At 40.5% G+C, this 21096-nt stretch overlaps 1 protein-coding gene across 2 annotated transcripts in view; it reads left to right on the top strand.

Annotated features, from left to right (window-relative positions):
* ltbp1 (latent transforming growth factor beta binding protein 1) overlaps window positions 1-21096 on the top strand; it is a 167359-nt gene that overhangs the window by 98896 nt on the left and 47367 nt on the right. For both annotated transcript variants that reach the window (XM_079249192.1, XM_079249191.1), the window contains exons 9-12: window positions 4006-4065; window positions 9302-9424; window positions 17309-17476; window positions 20795-20962. In XM_079249192.1, coding sequence (XP_079105318.1) covers window positions 4006-4065; window positions 9302-9424; window positions 17309-17476; window positions 20795-20962 — 519 coding nt within the window. The remainder of the gene's footprint in view (window positions 1-4005; window positions 4066-9301; window positions 9425-17308; window positions 17477-20794; window positions 20963-21096) is intronic.

Below are 21096 nucleotides of genomic sequence, written 5' to 3'. Positions count from 1 at the left end.
CATCATGATGAGAATCTCCCATTCCACCTCATCACCATGAGAATCTCCCGTTCCACCTCATCATGATGAGAATCTCCCATTCCACCTCATCACCATGAGAATCTCCCGTTCCACCTCATCATGATGAGAATCTCCCGTTCCGCCTCATCACCATGAGAATTGTTCCACCTCATCATGATGAGAATCTCCCGTTCCACCTCATCATGATGAGAATCTCCCGTTCCGCCTCATCATGATGAGAATCTCCCGTTCCACCTCATCACCATGAGAATCTCCCGTTCCACCTCATCATGATGAGAATCTCCCATTCCACCTCATCACCATGAGAATCTCCCGTTCCACCTCATCATGATGAGAATCTCCCATTCCACCTCATCACCATGAGAATCTCCCGTTCCACCTCATCATGATGAGAATCTCCCGTTCCGCCTCATCACCATGAGAATCGTTCCACCTCATCATGATGAGAATCTCCCGTTCCACCTCATCATGATGAGAATCTCCCGTTCCGCCTCATCACCATGAGAATCGTTCCACCTCATCATGATGAGAATCTCCCGTTCCACCTCATCACCATGAGAATCTCCCGTTCCGCCTCATCACGATGAGAATCTCCCGTTCCACCTCATCATGATGAGAATCTCCCGTTCCACTTCATCATGATGAGAATCTCCCGTTCCACCTCATCACCATGAGAATCTCCCGTTCCGCCTCATCACCATGAGAATCTCCCGTTCCACCTCATCACGATGAGAATCTCCCGTTCCACCTCATCATGATGAGAATCTCCCGTTCCGCCTCATCATGATGAGAATCTCCCGTTCCACCTCATCACCATGAGAATCTCCCGTTCCACCTCATCACCATGAGAATCTCCCGTTCCACCTCATCATGATGAGAATCTCCCGTTCCACTTCATCATGATGAGAATCTCCCGTTCCACCTCATCACCATGAGAATCTCCCGTTCCACCTCATCACCATGAGAATCTCCCGTTCCACCTCATCATGATGAGAATCTCCCGTTCCACTTCATCATGATGAGAATCTCCCGTTCCACCTCATCACCATGAGAATCTCCCGTTCCACCTCATCACCATGAGAATCTCCCGTTCCACCTCATCACCATGAGAATCTCCCGTTCCACCTCATCATAATGAGAATCTCCCGTTCCACCTCATCATGATGAGAATCTCCCGTTCCACCTCATCACCATGAGAATCTCCCGTTCCACTTCATCACCATGAGAATCTCCCGTTCCACTTCATCACCATGAGAATCTCCCGTTCCACCTCATCACCATGAGAATCTCCCGTTCCACCTCATCACCATGAGAATCTCCCGTTCCACCTCATCACCATGAGAATCTCCCGTTCCACCTCATCACCATGAGAATCTCCCGTTCCACCTCATCATAATGAGAATCTCCCGTTCCACCTCATCATGATGAGAATCTCCCGTTCCACCTCATCATGATGAGAATCTCCCGTTCCACTTCATCACCATGAGAATCTCCCGTTCCACCTCATCACCATGAGAATCTCCCGTTCCACTTCATCACCATGAGAATCTCCCGTTCCACTTCATCACCATGAGAATCTCCCGTTCCACCTCATCACCATGAGAATCTCCCGTTCCACTTCATCACAATGAGAATCTCCCGTTCCACCTCATCACCATGAGAATCTCCCGTTCCACCTCATCACGATGAGAATCTCCCGTTCCACCTCATCACCATGAGAATCTCCCGTTCCACCTCATCACGATGAGAATCTCCCGTTCCACCTCATCACCATGAGAATCTCCCGTTCCACTTCATCACCATGAGAATCTCCCGTTCCACTTCATCACCATGAGAATCTCCCGTTCCACCTCATCACCATGAGAATCTCCCGTTCCACTTCATCACAATGAGAATCTCCCGTTCCACCTCATCACCATGAGAATCTCCCGTTCCACCTCATCACGATGAGAATCTCCCGTTCCACCTCATCACCATGAGAATCTCCCGTTCCACCTCATCACGATGAGAATCTCCCGTTCCACTTCATCACCATGAGAATCTCCCGTTCCACCTCATCATGATGAGAATCTCCCGTTCCACCTCATCATGATGAGAATCTCCCGTTCCACCTCATCACGATGAGAATCTCCCGTTCCACCTCATCACGATGAGAATCTCCCGTTCCACTTCATCACGATGAGAATCTCCCGTTCCACTTCATCATGATGAGAATCTCCCAAAGCTGCTCTGCTGGATGTAGATCTGGTGACTGTGGAGCCGTTGGAGGACAGTGAACTCATCGTCATGGTGGAGATGATGTGAGCTTTGTGACATGGTGCATCATCCTGCTGGAAGTTTCCATCAGAAGATGCTGCACTGTGCTCATAAAGGGATGGACATGGTCAGCCAATACACAGTGGAGGTTAAACTGTGGGGGTGTGGCTCAGTCATGGACAGTCTGTTTTCAGAAACCCTGATTTCATCTACATGACTAAACGCTGAGATGTGATTGGCTGGTTGGATAACAGTGTTAAGGGGAAGTAAAACAGATGAATCATCAGTCCTCTGTGACCTGAACTTCAGTGATCGTTATAGGAGTGTGAGGAGGTGGGGGCATGTTCGCGGCGTGGACATGAATCCAGATTGCTCTGTGTGAAACAGTCCATTGTTTCATGGAGACACCGGTAGCTGAACAATCTGCTTTCAGGAGGTTGGGTACCACTTCCCCACTGGTTCCTTTGTGCAGTAATGCGGCAGAGACCTGCAGAGCCTTTTACAGGAGTTTGACTTTGAGTCTGAGCTTTACTGTAAGCGACTGGTGCCGTCTGATCAGCTGTTAGCTTACCCTGACCTCTAGCTCCCACCATCCTGCTTCTTCATGCATCTTTCAAAGGGGTAAAACCGCACTTCTGCATCCAGTTAGTGTGTTTCCAGTCAATGAATATGCATTGTGGGGTATTTACATTAAATAAATGTAATTTAATCAAGTGAGCTTCAAAGTTTTGAGGATCTGTATAGTCTCTTCTGACGCGGGGGCTAAGACTACGCTTCAGTGCGTGCATATTTATTTTATTTTATAAGAAATGTCTATTTTAATTGCCTGTACTGTTTGTATAATATATGTTTTTAGATAGTCATTTAGTGATTTATGGGTGTTATTTAATGGTAAAAATACAACTTATGTGACATTTCTGGTTCTGCCACCGCTTAGGAACAGAGCTCTTTTGTAAAGGACTGCCTGTACATTTTTTATACATACACGTATGTATTTCCTTTAAACAGCTTAATTAATTTATTTATTCTTGTATTTAGATTATGGTGAGGTTCTTGATAAGCCCTTATAGGGTTTCCAACCTCCCCAGCACTGTAATTTATATTATTATTTTTACTCGTATTGTCTATCATTTGAACCTTTACTCTTACTTTTTTTTTTGTCTATGAATGTTCTACTGTTACTTTTAAAGTGCAAACTCAAATTAACAATAAAAAAAAATAAAAAAAAATAAATATATATATATATATATATATAAAGGAAATACATACGTGTATGTATAAAAAATGTACAGGCAGTCCTTTACAAAAGAGCTCTGTTCCTAAGCGGTGGCAGAACCAGAAATGTCACATAAGTTGTATTTTTACCATATATATATATGTATATATATTTGTATATATATTTACTCTAAAATATACATTTCTTATTGTATTTTAATGTTTTGAAATAACATTTTGAAATGAGAAATTAAAATTAAAGCAACAACTTTTATTTTAGGTTATCTATTTATTCGATACTCATTTTTACAGGAAACCGCTGTATTTTTTACAGGTTGTTTTATCACATCTCAAAGGGTTTTTTTTATTTGGGTTTTGACTTTGAAAACTTAAAAACATTATTAAATTAATTCATGATTCTTTCCTTTTAAGACTTAATTTCTATATGTTTATGTGAAATTGTGAATTAAATAACCAACATTTAGGCTTCTAATTGCTTTTCTCTGTCCTCAGCTATTCCACTGATCAATTGTCCTCAAGGATACAAGAGAGTCAACACTTCCCATTGCCAAGGTAAGACCTTCAGCAGTTTCTCTTAACACAGTTCAACTTATTGATGATTCTCTGATGGCCTTTGGACCTACATGGTGACACACAACTCATCTTTCCTTGGAAAGACTAAACTATTGATGGATGCAGTTTTTATACCCAATCTGGGCACCCTCGCCTGTCACAAATTAATCAGTGTGTTTCAGAAAAGTCACTTGCATATACCTCCTTCTTTATAGTGCTGCTGTTATTAAATTTTAGATAACTTTATATTTTCAACAATGCTGTTTAAGATATTGAAATATGACTAAATGTGCTCTGTGTGTGCGCGTGTGTGTGTGGAAGTGGGGGGCGGGGGGTGCAGCTACTGTAGAAGGTGCTGTGTCATACGATCCACATCAGACCTGAGCGGGCCTGCGGCTGATCCAGACTTAAAGGAGAGGGAGTATTTTGTCTCCAACTTGGCCGTCCTCTCAGAGGAGCTACATAATCCGCCACATCCTGTTCGTCTCACTTCTTATTATGGAGGTTTCTCTTGCAGTCTTTATCCTCTCTTTAACTCTTCAAGCAGCAGTTTCTCCACTTGGGTCTGTGATTTAATGGCATGGGAGTTGTGTGTGTGTTTTTGTTTTTAAGATTTTATGGTGAATCATTGCAAATCCTGATTATCCGGCTGCTTTTTCCACATTCTGTGTTTCTTAAGGTTAGTGGAAAAACATGTGTATTGTAAAGGAGTCCTTTTTATAATTTTACTGATGTGTTGAAACAGAAGAGAGTCAAGTAGCTGCTGTTTGAGTAAAACCTTTGACCATTTTTGACTGAAATGAATATTTCAAAGAAAAATATCACAGTTGAATGGATGAAGAAAGCCGCTGTTACACAAGGTCCAGCTTCATGGTTGTTTTCTGGAGTTTAGCCGGTAAGATGATTACGCATCGCTACTCTATTAGATATTCAGGTGGGCCAGATTTTCAAATAAAAAAAAAAAAAAAATCAGAACCAGTAAATAAAGTAAGGGAAAATAAATTAGTAAAAGCAAAAAAATAAATAAAAAAAGACATTGATATTTACATTTTGAAAAATAAGTAGTTTATTAAATTTTCTGTTTTAAATTCAGTCCCACATGACAAGAGCAAATGCACAAAATAAAATAATAAAAAAATTCCAGTCGGAACCTGTTTTTCCCCTAACTTTTAACATAAAAAGGTCATATTAAACTAAACTTGTCGATGTGGCGCCTCCTCACATTATAATCTTTAAACACCGCCACACACTCATCGCATATTAAACACATCAGTTTGGTACTCAAATGTGACGGCAAAATAAACAAATACTTATCAGTTAAATCTGCGGTTTTCGTTGTTAATTTTGCGTTTTGGGACAGAGAGCGACATGCTAGCTAGCGCTACTCTTACAACTTCAAAACACAACAACAGCGCTGGGATTAATGTTGCTAGGCAACCAAGTGTTGCATTCATGGTCTGCACAACTGTAGGATTGTAGGCTACTTAATCAGCGAAGGAATGACTGAAGGTTCTTGATTAATATCTTTATTCTTTTACATAAGCTGGACCACATAGAGGTTGGTTCTGATCCGCATGTGACCTGCGGGCCGCCGTTTGAAGAGGCCTGTGCTAGTTGTAGATCTGCGTTGATCACTGGTTGTTCACCGTTTTAGAGTTTAAAGTATTTTCCTCCAAAAACACCATTTAAAGTAAATCCTGTAAAATTATGTGGCTCCACATTCCTAGAAGAGACTTTTGACTCTGTACAGGTACTGATGTAGTGTAAGCCTTTAACCTGATGTTAGCATGAAGCTACGTAGCAGTGCTAATCTAGAGCTATGCTAACACTCGCTAACTAAGCCTCTTCAGTTCAGGCAGGTTTGGTTGTTCGGTTTGAGGATGAGAGACGGTGCAAAAATCTGAATTTACCTGCTTACAGTGTGTGGTTTCCTGTTTTCGTCCATCCCTTTCGTCTTTGTGCAGCAACAAACTGTTTTTAGGTTTTGGTCCCTGCTTACATCATCAGTGAAGACCAACTAAGCAAACCATCAGCAGTCCATTAAAACGTACTGAATGAAATGCTTGTGCTCCTCATAAAGGGAATGTCATGCTGGATACAGACATGAGTCACAGTCTGAGACCTGGTCCAAGTGTTTTCACTGTAGGAATCCAGTTTTCTGAGGGCTGACACATTTCACGGTTAGGGATCAAAACCTGGGCAGTGAGCGGAGGCGGCTACACAGGCATGGTCAACGTTTAGGTTTAAAATAGGCATGCTGAACTCAGCGAGCTTCACACCTCTGTTTCATGCTTTATGTTGGTGCATGTGCAGTTGGGTGTTGTCAGCATGCTTACGTTTGCATTTCCTGTACGTTTTCAGTGTAACACAGCATAACATACGGCTGCAGCTTCTGTCAGCAGCCGCCTGCTGCTGCTGCAGGAGGAGCAAGGTGTGAAAGTAACAAATTGTAAAACAAAGAGAAGAAAGGAATGTATAAACAGACCAAAACATTGTGGAGGTGTGGAAAACTATTGACTTCATTTTTGCCCCGTTTTCAGAGCTTTCTGTTCAACATGACAGCAAATACCAAAACAGTCCAAAGTTACTATATTTACTACTCAAACATTCACACTTTTAGTATGGATCATAACAATATTCAACTATTTTATTTGATTGTATTTTCAGCCACCAGTTTATCAGTTCGGACAATATCACAGTTCATATGAAAACAAAGTAGGCTAATATTTTTTTTTGTGTACTGGATATCTTTCTGGAGCCTGTTCCAGCAATCATATTCTGCTGAGATAGCTGGGCTCCGGCTTCCCCCGGGATGCTCACATGGACCAAGTGGGTTCAAAATTTCTATTCATAAAAAAATTTCTCAATATACATACATATATATATATATATATATACACTATTCACAAAAAGTTAGGGACATTCAGCTTTTGGGTGAAATTTCACAACAAGCCTAAAATGCATTCAAACCTGTACAGGTGAACTTAATGTGATCTTCTCTAAGCTTTTAAATGCACATGTCCAACTGTTAAATGTTTCAATAAATTTTGCACAAGTTGCTGTTCTCTAACAAGGAGCTTAACGGCAAAAATCACGGCAGGTGTGTGATCCTTGAATTGACCAATAAATGTCCTGGTTCAATTAGAGCTGGTGTTTAAACAGTTGTCCTCATCATGCTGTTCACATTTTGACATCATGAAACCAAGACGACACCTAACAATGGAACAACAGTCCCTTGCCATTGCGATGCTTCAAACAGGACGTTCTCAGACAGAAGTGGCCACTGAGCTTGGAGTGTCACAGAGTGTCATCAGCAGGTTGCAACAGAGATATGGAGAGACTGGAAGAGTCACAGAAAGGCCTAGAAGTGGACGTCCTTTGGCCACATCCCGTGCTGATGACCGCTATATATATATATATATATATATATATATATATATATATATATATATATATATATATATATATATATATATATATATGTATGTATGTATAATCTAACTACAACTCAAAATTTTATTTGAATCCAATTTTTGGGGTGATGATCTCATTCAGAATTGATTGTCAATTAAAACAGACTTTCGATTCATAATCAATACACTTCAAGAAGAAAAGGTGCTACTTTCCCAAGTAACTTCATTCTTCTATAAGATAGAAAGAACTGAGAAATTATTTGGGCCGATTTGATATAAACTGCAACATGTACAAAGATTTTTTTGCTTGTCATTTTTCTTCATTTCAGTGACTAAAAAACAACACAGTAGACAGACCAACATTGTGGTGAAAAGATCAATAAAATCAATAAAAATTATTTTTAAAAAAAATCCTTTTTATTCATTTGAAAGAAAAAGATTTATTAACAAAAATGTCAATTTTAAAACTGTGAAGCCAAAAATCTTGTAATTTAATGTAATTCCGGCGTGCAAGCAAACGAAAGCAGGTGGGCAGGCAGGTAGACAGGATCCTCACTGGGTGAAACAGGGGAAAAGCAGGTTAAATCAGGTTTGAAACTTTAGAGAAAATAACTCTCAGTTGGCTGAGCCCTGTTACTGCAGGGTGAAACAACAATCTGGCGAAGACTGGTGGGCTGAGCTGTCTTTAGGTAGGCTGACGCTGATTGTCTGATGAGGACCAGGTGTAATCCGTAGCCATGAGAACAAGGCACACCCACCACTGCCACACACAGGAGAGGGCACCATAACAAAATCATGGACGTGTAAAAATTTTAGAGCGTTTATTGGCAAGTTGCGTTCCAACCAACATGGAACGTTAATCTGTGAATGACTTCCTGGTACACCCATTACACTGACATGCACGTCTGAGCTCCGATAATAACTTAGCTGCTTTGTTGGTGTATTTACTGAGTTTAAAGATCCATCTAGTCACATCTAAAGTACTAACAAGATGCTTGTTCAGAGGCGCCATATGGGGGGGGGGTTAGGAACATTCTTAGGGCCCCATGACTTGATAGGGGCTCAAAAAGATGTATAAATTATATAAGAAAATCATTAAAACTTCATTTAAAATAATAAATACTTTTTTCAAAGGTTGTAATAAAATATAGCTGTAATATAAACTGATAAACCTGTTATATTAAAATAACCTAGTTACATGTATGCACTGTGATTTAACCCTTTATAGGGCACTCAATGAAATGCCTTCAAATTAGAAATATTAATCTAAAATAGTCCTGGAATTAACCAAGACCTCCATTCTGTTGTTACATTAACAACAAAAAAATAGTTTCATGCTGAATATGAAAGGAAACAAAGTGATAAAAAAAATAGTCTCTTCCCCCATAAAGGGTTAAACACAGCCCTAGATCTTTATTATTCCCATGAAAAGCTTCTTTTTTTATCAGCTTGAAGCAAAAACACAAATCTAAAATTTGCAATCGGGCGGTGGGTTCTCTGCCGATGTCTTTCATAGGACCCAAAACTGCTGGCGGCGCCCCTGTGCTTGTTCCTCATGCAGTTCCAGCTCCCAGCGACAGTCAGAGCAGGACATGACCGCCTGACAATGTAACATGCAAAGTTTCCACTGGCTTACCGTCTGATATTAATGTCTACTGATGTGTGCATTAACAAACATATTAAACAGCAGATGTCTCTATAATAAAAAGCAGAATTTTTAAACTACTGTGGATTAAATCTCATTCCAGCAGATATCTCTGGACTCACTGGGAGAAAATCCTCTGAAAAATCTCAGAATTGATCTTTTTATTTCTCTTTCACAGATTTAGATGAGTGCCAGCTGCAGGGTGTGTGTCCCAATGGAAACTGTGTGAACACCGTGGGCAGCTACAGGTGTTCCTGTAAACCTGGCTTCATCCCAGACCCCTCACTCAGCACATGCATCTGTAAGTTCTCCACTCAAAGTTTCCACTAGCAGTGAGGTGTTGCTGTCCGTGTGCATGCTGCTCGCTGATGCATAGCTTCATACATGAAATGTACAGCAACCTTCCCTCCTGCTGAATGATGCTACAACACGTGTTGTTGATATGAAGGAACGGCTGAAAGCTTGCTGCTTGTTGTGTAATCAGATTCCTTCCAGCATTAACTGTAATCTTGTATCATGTGATAAACAACGGCTCAGCCAGCGTTCACACTGGAACACCTGCAGAACCTGGTCTGGTCATGTTAGCTGAACGCCTTCCCTGAAGAAAGCTGTCAGAACTCCAACATATTATTCTGCCTGTCATTCAGCATTAGTCCAGGAAACTCCACTGGATCTCCAGCGGCCCAGAGCGCTATCACTTCTATCATCAGCAGTTTGTCAGGAAGGCTAGCGTGAAGCTCTGTCGGGTGAGCTGTGATGGATAGATTACGCTGTAGGTGATCTCCAGAAGTTTTCCAGGCATTCATACCCCCTCCAGGAGGTTTACAATTCAGCCCCAAAATGCAGTGTTTGTGGCTGGATGGAGATATAAATGTAGACTATATATGGTAAATCCATAGTGAGTGATTCGTGATAACATTATCACATTTTTCAATCATAATTAAAGATTATCACGACTGTTTTGCCAAGAGACCTCTAATTTGACCTGGAAATGATGATGAAGCCTCTTCCTGTCAAACTCTCCATCAATCAGCGAGTTTACATTGATGGTAATGTCCAATCAGGAGCAGCCAATGATCAACAAGAGAGCAGGAAAGAAGCAAAATTAGGATTTTCTTTGGTCTTGGATTTAGACACAGCAGAGTTTGAGCTGTTTTAAAGGAGTACTATGATGGTATTTGCAGTTTTCTGAGCTTTCTACAGTGTTACAGTGTTGAATCCTCATCAGACATGTGAACGGCACTGTTTTTTATCACCTAAACGCATGTTTGAGTTTGAGTTCCAGCACTCTCTCCGTTCGGTTTCCATGGCGACGAAAAACGGATCGTTTTAGAGAGTTTTTTCCACTTGGAAATCCTTGTGACGTCCCGGGGGATAAGGTTCGGTGATTGGTTACCTTCTACTGGATAACAAGGGCATGTACAAATACATCAGGCGGGTGGAAAACGTGGGAAAAAGTTATTTCCAACGATGGCTGGTGAGTTTACCAAAGAGAGACATCCTGCTGCATTCGTTGCTGTGGGTTGCTGTTTTCCACTTCGTTTTCAGGCTCTGATTCAGGTTCCAACATGTAGGGCTGTATGCTATTTTGTTTTTTTATTGAGTTCATATCAGCCTAATCCTTCTGTTTATGAGATGTTACAATGACGGGGAAAGCAGGTGCGGTGCGCGCTCCCGATGTAGTGCAGTGGCGGGAGGCGGGGCTTAATGCGGAAGAGTCTCAATCCACTCGTTTTGCCCACAGGCTGATCTGACAGCCTACGGAGAGGGTCGGTCTGAAGTAAATAAAGCAATTTGTGACAATAACTCCATCCATCCCGGCCCTTCTGGTCTCAGAAATAAAAATAAATTAACCTGAAATGCACATAATAGTTCCACTTTAATGAGGTAAATAGTCACATTATTTAGTGTAAATGAGGAAAAAGTTTAAATGTATAAATAGTTTCTGCTGTTTGTTTTTTTTTTTCTCCTGAAAGACATGAGAGAATGATGACAGAAGGCTCTCTGTTGATCTGTGTGTTAATTTTACAAAGGGCTGTTTGTGATAAATTCTGTTTTCTTGTTGACCTTTATGCCGCTGTATCTATTGACGCATTCTTCTGAATTTATTTTAGACTCAATCTGACAACTGAAAACATAACTAATGATGTCAAATCTGTGCTGAAAACGTCATGTCTGTATTGTGACTAGAATTAAGAGTTCAGCTTCTACAGGCAGTTTTATATTATAATATCCCCCCAAACACACACACACACACACACACACACACACACACACACACACACACACACACACACACACACACACCCCCCAAAACAGTTGGGCAAAAATGTAAAAAAACAAAAAAGTCTCCAGGTCTGGATCAGTAGCTTTAACTTGTGCAGGGAAAGGCGATTAATAGAAGGGGAATAGATTTGATTAAGAACTGAATCCCATCTGAAGCCGTCTGAAATATTAAAGTTAAAATCTGTCGTGGAGAGTTCTGATTTTGCAGCCTTATTAGCCTGAGAAATTCATCAGCCATGTTCTGAGAAGTTCACTCTATGATTCAGAAGAAAATGTAGTAGATATTGTATCTGAAAGGGTCTTTGTGAGTTTCAGGATGGATTCACAACATGATAACCTGCTAGACTCGATCTGACTGCGGACTTGGGTATGTTAAGGACTCAGTTTTGGTAGGGGGCGCGGGAGAGGGGGTGCTTACAACTATCTGGTGTTCAAGCTTCACGATTGAACTGAATCGGATCTTTTAAATAACGCGTTCCACTCCTTGCCAGAGGAGGCGCTACTGATGTTATGATACAGAGATATAACCAGGTACTCAGCCAAAAATATACAGATTTATGATGGTGTATGGTGTTGAAGGTCAGGCTCGATCTGGTTATTAGGCGTCTGGAACACAAAAAGTAGACGTGGGCCAAAAAACAAGGGTGAGATGAAGGAGGGGAAAGAAAAGAATTTACCAGAGGCTGGGGAACAGGATGTCTGCTTTGTCCTGCAGGAAAAGAAAACGGTTCCACAATCCTCAATACTCAAGTTCCAAAGGCAGTCCAGGGTCTAGCAAAGACTAGAAGCAGGGTCAGGAACAGGCCTGGTTCGGCAACAGGAGGTCAATTCTCATACCAGAAGGACGTCGTTGGGGACAGGCAGGGTCAAAACCAGGTAATCTTCTAGAAACAGGAGACATGAAACAAGGCTTGAAAGCTGGACAAAGACAGACGATCTCGAACTGAGCAGGTGTTTAAATAATGAGCAGCGCAGGTGAGCTTGATAATTAATCAGGCTGAGGGAGTGTGCAGCTCCCTCACTGCAGATCAGAAACCATGACAACTAAAGGAGAAGATGAAACCACCAAAGAAGAAGAAAACTGGTTTATCTGTTGTTTATTCCAGAACATCATGTGTTTCTATCAGAGTAAAACATGGAGCTGCATCGGGTCCTGGTGGCCTTCAATATGTTTCTATCAGAACTATTATCGAGTTATTCCACGTCTGACTGCGTAACCTTTCTCCTGTTCGGAGACACACATCATCGCACACTCATGTTTGTTGACCCACCATGCAGTTTACTGAACCCACAATGCGCCATGTTTGTAGTACACTTTCTGAATGTGATCCACTTGAAACGGACTGAGATTCACATCGGTAGGTGGGCCGAGTCCACGCTTTGTTTGCACGTTACCCAAACAAAGCAGACTTACCCAGCAAATGAACTAGCTGGAGTGGCCGTGTGTTCAGATGACACCATGTTGTTGTGTGATCAGTGAACAGTTCCTGTCACTTTACCTGTAAACCTAAACTTCTTACTAATCTAGTCCAGAAACACTGGAGACATTTGGTTTTCTTGCTTTTTGATCAATTTGACATTAAACTGAAATAATCTAAAAGATATTAAATCATACTTTGATGAAAATTTGACACAATGCCTATTTGTGATTGATCTTAACCATCTGAATTGACCTGGATGTATGTAGACATGTAATACGTGTTTGCTCCTTCGGTCATACTTTAGTGCTGTGTTTACCAATCGTAGTACCACTGCCTGTAGAGGTATCCCTACTGTTACACACATTAAATAATTATTGGCCCATTTACCAGGCTTGAAAAGCACTTGAGGAAGAAGTTGATTAATATGAATCTGGTATGATGGAATAAGAACACATCTAAAGACCCATTTATATTCCCATACCTGTGTAAATGAGGATGTTAGTTTTGAACATTGACATATGTTTCACACGTCTCTTATGTTGCCATGATTGTTAAGTCAGTTCATCCACTAATGAATCCAGAGTTCACTTTGGTATGTTGACACTGGTTTGTCACTGTAAACCACAGCCATTAAATTGTTTCAACCATCCAAAAACACCACAATAAGTAGAATACAATCACAAATTTTCTGTCTTCTTCTGGTGTTTTTTATTTGATCCACCATCTTTTGTAACCTTCCTCTTCTTCTCTGGTTTACCTTTCACTGGTTGGGCGTTAGCTGTACAACTCACCACTGCCCCTACAACATCCAGAGATATTGCTCCGTTTTCTGCATCAAGCGACAGACAGCCAATCCCCTTGAAGAAAAAAAAAACCAAAACATGTTACCGACACAGAAGGTGAAGGAAACTGTCCATTTCTCTGCAGTTCTGCCATCTGTAATGAGAATCAATGGGCCTTAAAGGTAGAGTATGTAAGATTTTCAATATTTTCAAAATAAATTAACTAAAAAAATAACTACAATCATAATTAGATTTTAAACATGTAGGTTCCAGTCTGTCCATATTTGAGGCGTTACTAAATTACAAGTTTTATTAATGACAAAGACCCTTCTTGAATGTTTTCTGACCAGTAAAAAAAAAAGTACTTCTTTTCCACCGGTAGGGGGAGTATAAGCCCATTTATTGCAGAGCGGCTCTGAGCTACAGCTCACAAGCGATTCCTGCCCTCATTGGAGCTGGCAAGGAGGAGGGGTGAGGGGTGAGTTTTGCTCATTACTGCCAACCTGTGGTCGTTTGTGGAGGTAGCAGTTTTGTGGTTTTGCTCACGACTTGGTGTTTGCCACCTGGTGGTGGAAAGAATCGCCTTGAAATCTTACGTACTCTGCCTTTAAGACACGCAGGGCGGTGGCACAAGAAAATCAGGAACTTGGGAAAGACTGCTTCAGTCGATCAAATGGTTAAAACATGGTCATGACTGTCTTTCATATCACAACAGCTAAGTGTCTGTTAATCATGCCCACTAATTAATGTAAGATCTTTGCAGAGGAGATGAGAAACATAACTAATTGTGATGTCCAGCAGCTGTCTGCGAACAACAACCAGTTTGCTAAAGTTATCAACCTGGTTGGAAGATCTCTGCTGCAGAGACATTTGCAGATGGTTTTACTTTCATGTTCATGCTTTCAGGTGTAAAAAAAAAAAAAGAAGATCTATAAATCAGCAGATTAAACATGGAATATTGTGTGTTGGTCCCAGGGATCCAGTAAGATAAAGCACGTGTTTGTGCAAGCTCATGAATCCAGATGTGCAGCGGACAGGTTGAGGCCAACACGGGCAAGTAACACCTCCAACATGTTCTCTGTGACTGAACGCCCACAGCTGCTCGGCTCAGCACAGCTAATTGAATTAGCAAAGACACACTGAGTTTTATGAAATGTCTTCTGACCTCGCCACAGAGGGGTAGTAAAAAGAAAAGACCACCGGTGTGCAGAAGAATTTCACACCCTACCCCATGTGTACATAGAGTAGTCTGGGGTTAAAGATGCTGTGTGGACTCGTAGAAGGAACTGTTGAGTGCGTTTATGACCTGCTGGGGGGAGATTTCCTAGCTGTTCTTACCTAAATCAGGCCCACGGTGTGTCTACACAGCCAATTCATTTTCCTTATGCTAACTTTGTCTCGCTCCAGGTGACCTGACATCTGCCGTTTATACAGGAGTGGCGTCATTCACTCACTTTGGTGTGGATAGCAGACTGGCAGAGGGCAGTGTGGGTAGTTTCCCACCTGTGTCTGTAGAAAAACTCACCTTATCTTCAGCTTTCCTGCTCATCCTCAACCGTTCAGTCTTTTTTTTTTTTTTTTTTTTTTTTTTTAAGAGCAAGCTGAAGACTCAGCTCTTCAAGGAGCACTTCTACACTTAGTTTAGCTCTGTTTGTTGGAAAGTTGGAGAACTTAGGCCAGTTCTTTGCAACAAATGTTATGGTATTAATTCTTTGTATTGTAACATAGGTGATATTATGGGGTGGGAAGGGAGTAAACAACAAACAAACAAACAAAGAAACAAACAAAAAAAAGCCTGTAGCACTTCATGTAAGGACCTGCGTCCAACTGGACAGTCCACTAGCACCTTCCTACCATGTCCTCTGCAATTCAACGTCTGCTAAAATACTGTAGAATAGAATAGAATAGAATAGAATAGTGATGAGGAGCCATGGCCAGACGGGTTAACGGTTTACTGGGAACTTTATGTGTTGAATTTTCTTTATACCCCAAAAGTTTGGCTAGACGCATATATCATTTATTTATAAAATAATTCATTGATCAAACTGCATTGATAATCGTTGATAAATGCATAGATACATCTCTTTCTATATTTGACTTTCTTTTAAAACATTTTATGTTTACAAAGTATGTTATAAATGATTTATTTATATTATCTTTAAATGGTAAAAAAAAAAAAAAAAAGAGGAGATGTTAACTCAACCTTTCAAAATATTATCCGCTTTGAAAAAACTTTGACATGTCCAGGTCTCTTATCACTAACAGTTTCTGATATTAATCATTTAATGTTGAGTATGATATGTAGGATAGTTCTTGAACCTTGAATTTCCCCTTGGGGATGAATAAAGTTAATTTAATTTAATTTAATTTAATTTAATTTAATTTAATCTAGAATGTAATCTTTAAGTCATTTGTGGGAAAAAAGCTGAAAAACTATTGGTGTATGATGAGTCTATAGCAGGTTTTCAAGCCCAGATAAATGCAGAGGGTTGTGTTAGGATGGGCATCTGGCATAAAAAAACGTGCCAATTCACCCATGTGACCCCTCCGGAGAGACAAGCTGAAAGGGAAACAACAACAACAATCGATCTACATCAGCGGTGTCCAGCCCCTGCTGGGGTTTGATGTATCCCCCACAGAAGTTCACAGGCTATCCATTTCATTTGAGTCAGGTGTGTTGAAGCAGGAATACATTGAAAACCTGCAGGACAGCGGCCCTTGCCTTGACTTTGGACACCCCGGATCTACATCCATATATTGATTCAGTCATCAGTGACCCAATACCAATCCAACATGGATGCTGTAATTGTCAGACATTCCTTATGAACATGACGAATTGTTTCAGTCGCTTTGCTTTAACAACCAAAATGTCTGGTTTTATTCTGATATTGCTTTCAAAAGTGTGATAATGCTAAGCTGCACTACCTTGATTATAGTCAGCAAGTAGTCAACATATTTGTATCCCTGTGATGGACTGCTGACCTGTGTGTACCAGCCGCTTGCCGATGATTGCTGGGATAGGCTCCAGCTTCCCCGCGACTCCTTATCGGACTAAGCGGTTAAGAAAATAGATGGATGGGTTAACCCTAAACACCAAGGCTGGGTGATTTTCACTAATGCTACACTGACTTTGAATGGCTATTCATGCAATATTAGTGGTCTAGGGTTGAGAAAATGAAAGAATGAATGAGTAAACATAGTTGGTCTCTAAGGTTTATTCTAACTACTGACCTGCAGACGTAGCTTCTGCTCACCTTCTTGGTTTGCCATAAAGATCATTCGACTCAGATCTGGCTTTAGTTCAACTTTATCTGTAATGAAGGAAGAGAAGAGATCAGCAGAGCCAAACTGTCCCGCATGCCTTCACCTGACTTTGGTTATGCATGAAGGTGTAGATTTTTTCATGTTTTCTTCAGTGTCTTTGCTTTGTCATGTTTAAATGTATTTCTGTCATGTATGAAGCTTGAATAGTCCAGATGATCAGGACACGTCCTTATCATGTGCTCTGCTGACAGATTTTTGCAAATAAATTTATAAATCTTTGTGGCAGAAGGGAACTTTGCTCTGGTGAAGGGAACCTCTTTATTTCTCTACTTTTTTCTTTCTTCCCCCATGTATGTGTCTCCTGCACTTTGGTCTACCACTTCCTGCACCTCCTCCTCCTCCTCTTTGTTCTGCTCCTGCACTCCTCTTCAGCCAACACACCTGCCGTCCAAGAAGAAAAGGGGGCTTGCTTCCGTTTGGTCAGCTCAGGGAGGCAGTGTTTGCACCCTGTGTCTGCCCAGCTGAGTAAACAGCTCTGCTGCTGCAGCGTGGGCAAAGCCTGGGGCCCCCGTTGTGACAAATGCCCCCTTCCAGGAACAGGTAAGGCTCCAAGCCTCACCAAGCATTCACCCTGTCTCAATTATTCCTCCAAACAACAGTCTGAGATCTGCCTTCATTGGCCAAGTACCTAACATAAAGACATTCTGGAGCTCAACTCCTCAAGCTTTTATCAACTTTAAAGGTGTCTGCACAAGACCCCAACATAGTAACTGATGCTGCAATCGATCACAAATAAACAATAACCTTGGACTATCAGTCAGACCCATTGTTGTTTGGTTAAACACTATACCCAATAAAATCACCAAAGTAATTATAATTCTAGCAAATAACCTAGTTAACTTCTGGTCAAATAGCTAAATATATAAACACGCATAAATAATTAAAAAGAAGGTGTATCTACAGGACACTTTGTGCCTCTAACTCAAACAACTAATAAAGTATCCCAGACTCCAACAGAAAGTCTTTTGGAGCAAAATCATTTTAAGATAAGTTAAGATATGTAAGGGGTAATGCTGGACGAGGTGTCCATTGTCAGAAATTAATGGACGACGCGGGGGCATCCGTGAAGTCCAGTCATTTTTGATAATGGACACCTCGGAGGGCATTATCCCGCTTATACCATGGTTACTCACAAAGGAAATAGTATAAGAGTATAGTATAGTAAAGTAAAAGTATAGTATAAGATAGTATAAGATCAATGTTTTTCACAAGAAAGGGCAGAACGGATTATTTAATGTCTTTTGTTGTGGCGTTTCCAAGGTAACCTGCAGCGCGTTCGGCAGCAGATACTATTGCAACAAATAGTGTTCAACAAAGAGTGTTGAACGGAAGTGCCGCCCCCCTCCTCTTAACGCATTCCAGTGAAAATATGATTATTTTCTGCCTGAAATGCAAATTTCTTCACAATATGAAGGAAATCGGGGAGGATGTTTATCATGTTTATGTTTATGTGATGTCTGACGTTGTCAGTCCAGATATTCTTTCTGCCCATTTGTCGCTAACATTTCTGTTGCCACGGTTACCAGATGCTGTTTGACCCAGCGCACTGATTTAGAACTATTGGGCTTTTTGACGGAACTTTTTTAAACTGGTGTCCATTATGACTTTTTAACGGACACCCTGCAACCAATCACAATCGAGTATTCACCCAGACCATGGTATAAAATGTATTATTCCCTAGGGAAATTCAGTTCATCAGCTGCTAACATTTGTCACTTATAAAGATAGAGGCTTAAATTGATTAAACTGTGGTCCGTAGCTAGCTAGCCAGTTTGTTAACTTGCAAGTCAGCTAGCTAGCCACCAACCAAATATCACAAACTATTTACTGTAGCTTGCTAAATGGCTAAGTAGCTAAATGAATAAACGATAAGGGATGGAAAAGCATTTTCTGGTTATCAGACACTTCTAGTCTATCACTCAGGATCAACTCTGATCAAGAACAGAGTTTTGGACCATAAATTCAAAGCTAAATTAGTTTTGTTAGTTTTGGTTTATCCACAGTTACTAGCCAAATATCAAAAGCTATTTAGCTATGTCCATAACTTAATACATAAACAGACAAATAAATAATGAAAGAAAAAGAGCAGAGGGAAAACATATAGGATACTTTCTGCTTTTCACTCAAACAACCAGCCAGGATGGCACCAAAAAACTCCAACCAGAAATCTATTCAGTTTCCTTCAGATCAGTTTAGTGGCTAGTTAGCTTACTTGCAAAGAAGCAAGTTTCTTCAAGTTCAGTTCAGATGTTCATGTTTTCTAGAATAATTCATTCTGCTGGAATATCAGTTATGGTAACTTTTTATTGCAAGTAGATAAACATGTCCACTTTTGCCTGCGTCACCCAGAAAGAACTTTAGCACCAGGTCTGAACAGCATGCTAACATGGTAAGGTCCACAGATGAGTGTAAACCAATTTGTGTTCAAGCACATTTTCATACACAGCTGCTTTGTATTCTGTTTAGGAAACCTCTGAGGCTTTTATCTAAAGCTCATGTCACCATTAAAGCTATTGAAATGTAGATGCATGCACATTTATTTGCATAGATTTCAACTCATATTTGATATGTAGATCTAATGTATTAATACAGTGCATTGTTCGGAGAGGGCTATCAGTCTTGCACTGAGAATATTTGTCCTGGACAGTCCACTTCTTTTATTAAGTCCTGACACCTTGTGTCTGCATGAAGTTCACAGCTTTGCTGAGTAGTTGCTGTTAAAGTTGCTTTTAGAGTAGCAAAACCTTTTGCTGCTTCTTTTATCGCTCTTTTCATGTTTGCCTTCCTTTTTGTCCCCATGCATATAAATTTGTTTACAAAGGTATGTATATACAGTCTCCTGTCCTGTAAAGTTAATGTGTTGAAGTGATATCAGGCACATTTAAGGCTCTGGTTTCGGATGATATGAGTAAAGGCTTTTTTGACGACCCTTAGATTTAATAAGGAAGAAATGAGTCAGTAGCTGAATTCATTATTGCTTCTATGTCAACATCATGTTCCTTTATTTAAAGTTTTTACTAGATACAGAAAGTATCAGAAAAATGTAAATTAGTTCTCATAAGTTTAACACTGCAGGTAGTTTTAGTACTCAAACAAAACCTGGAGGTGATAAAATTGTTGTAACGTGGAAATGCCACAGAGAACCAGCAAAGTTAATGTACGGTTCTCTAAATGTATGGTTATCTATTTTCAACTTTTATGAATTTAGCACAAAAAGTAGGGAAATGAGTGATTATTTATTTGTTGTACCAGGGCCTCTTGGTATTAAATCCTTTACTTTTGGAAAGTCTTTTTATTTCCTCGTTAAGTTTGTAATGAAAATGCACCTGGAGGATGAACAGAGGAGTTGAGAATGTGGGTTGTTCCCATGAAAAATCGACCACATCTTCTTTCCAAACAGCGGGTTCTGCCATTGACTTGTGTTCTGATCTTCCGCTGGCTGGAACACGGACATTTAGAGGACCGTTACATTATGTTCTGTAGATTCTGTTGGATAGAGAATACGTGGAGAATGCTGAACTAGTTGCAGGGATAGGGTAAAATATTCTGGTGGTGATGTTATGATGTGAGGCATCTCTCTCGCTTGAAAAACAAGGCTTGCTATCACTGGAGGAAATCTCCATTAGAGATGAAGATTGGGAATCCTATATCTCCAGTCTGGGGCTTCTGGGCAAGAGGCTGAAAACGATGCAACTCCAAGAAGAAGGTTGTGCTTCTTCTGCAGCCTGGAACAAGGTTTCATAAATTTCTGAAGAGTATCAACCAGCTTTATTTTTCATGAGTCCTTTCTTTAACCTCATGTTGTGGAAAGCAACTGGGATGTTGACTGATATCTGCCTGTGCTTTCTCATTCTGTAGCAACGTTCAAAGAAATCTGTCCTGGTGGAATGGGCTACACTGTTCTACCAAATCCTCCGGTGAATAAGCCTGTTTACCAGGAGCCTGTTGACTTGTTACCTCCATATCCCCTGCCGACACCAGAGAGACCAGTGGAGGCTTTTGGAAAACCAGAAGAGATCCTACCAGGTTAGTGTGATTTGGTTTCATTTATATCTGCTGAAACTGAGTGTGCTGATTTACTTTGAAGTTCTTTGGACTTTGGAACTGACATAAGGAGCTTTATGCTCATATGATGTAAATGCAAATATCATTAAATATTC

This window comes from Telmatherina bonti (assembly GCF_933228915.1).
Source record: "Telmatherina bonti genome assembly, chromosome: 11".
Taxonomy (NCBI): Eukaryota; Metazoa; Chordata; class Actinopteri; order Atheriniformes; family Telmatherinidae; genus Telmatherina; species Telmatherina bonti.
This window is presented reverse-complemented; position numbering and strand designations above follow the sequence as displayed.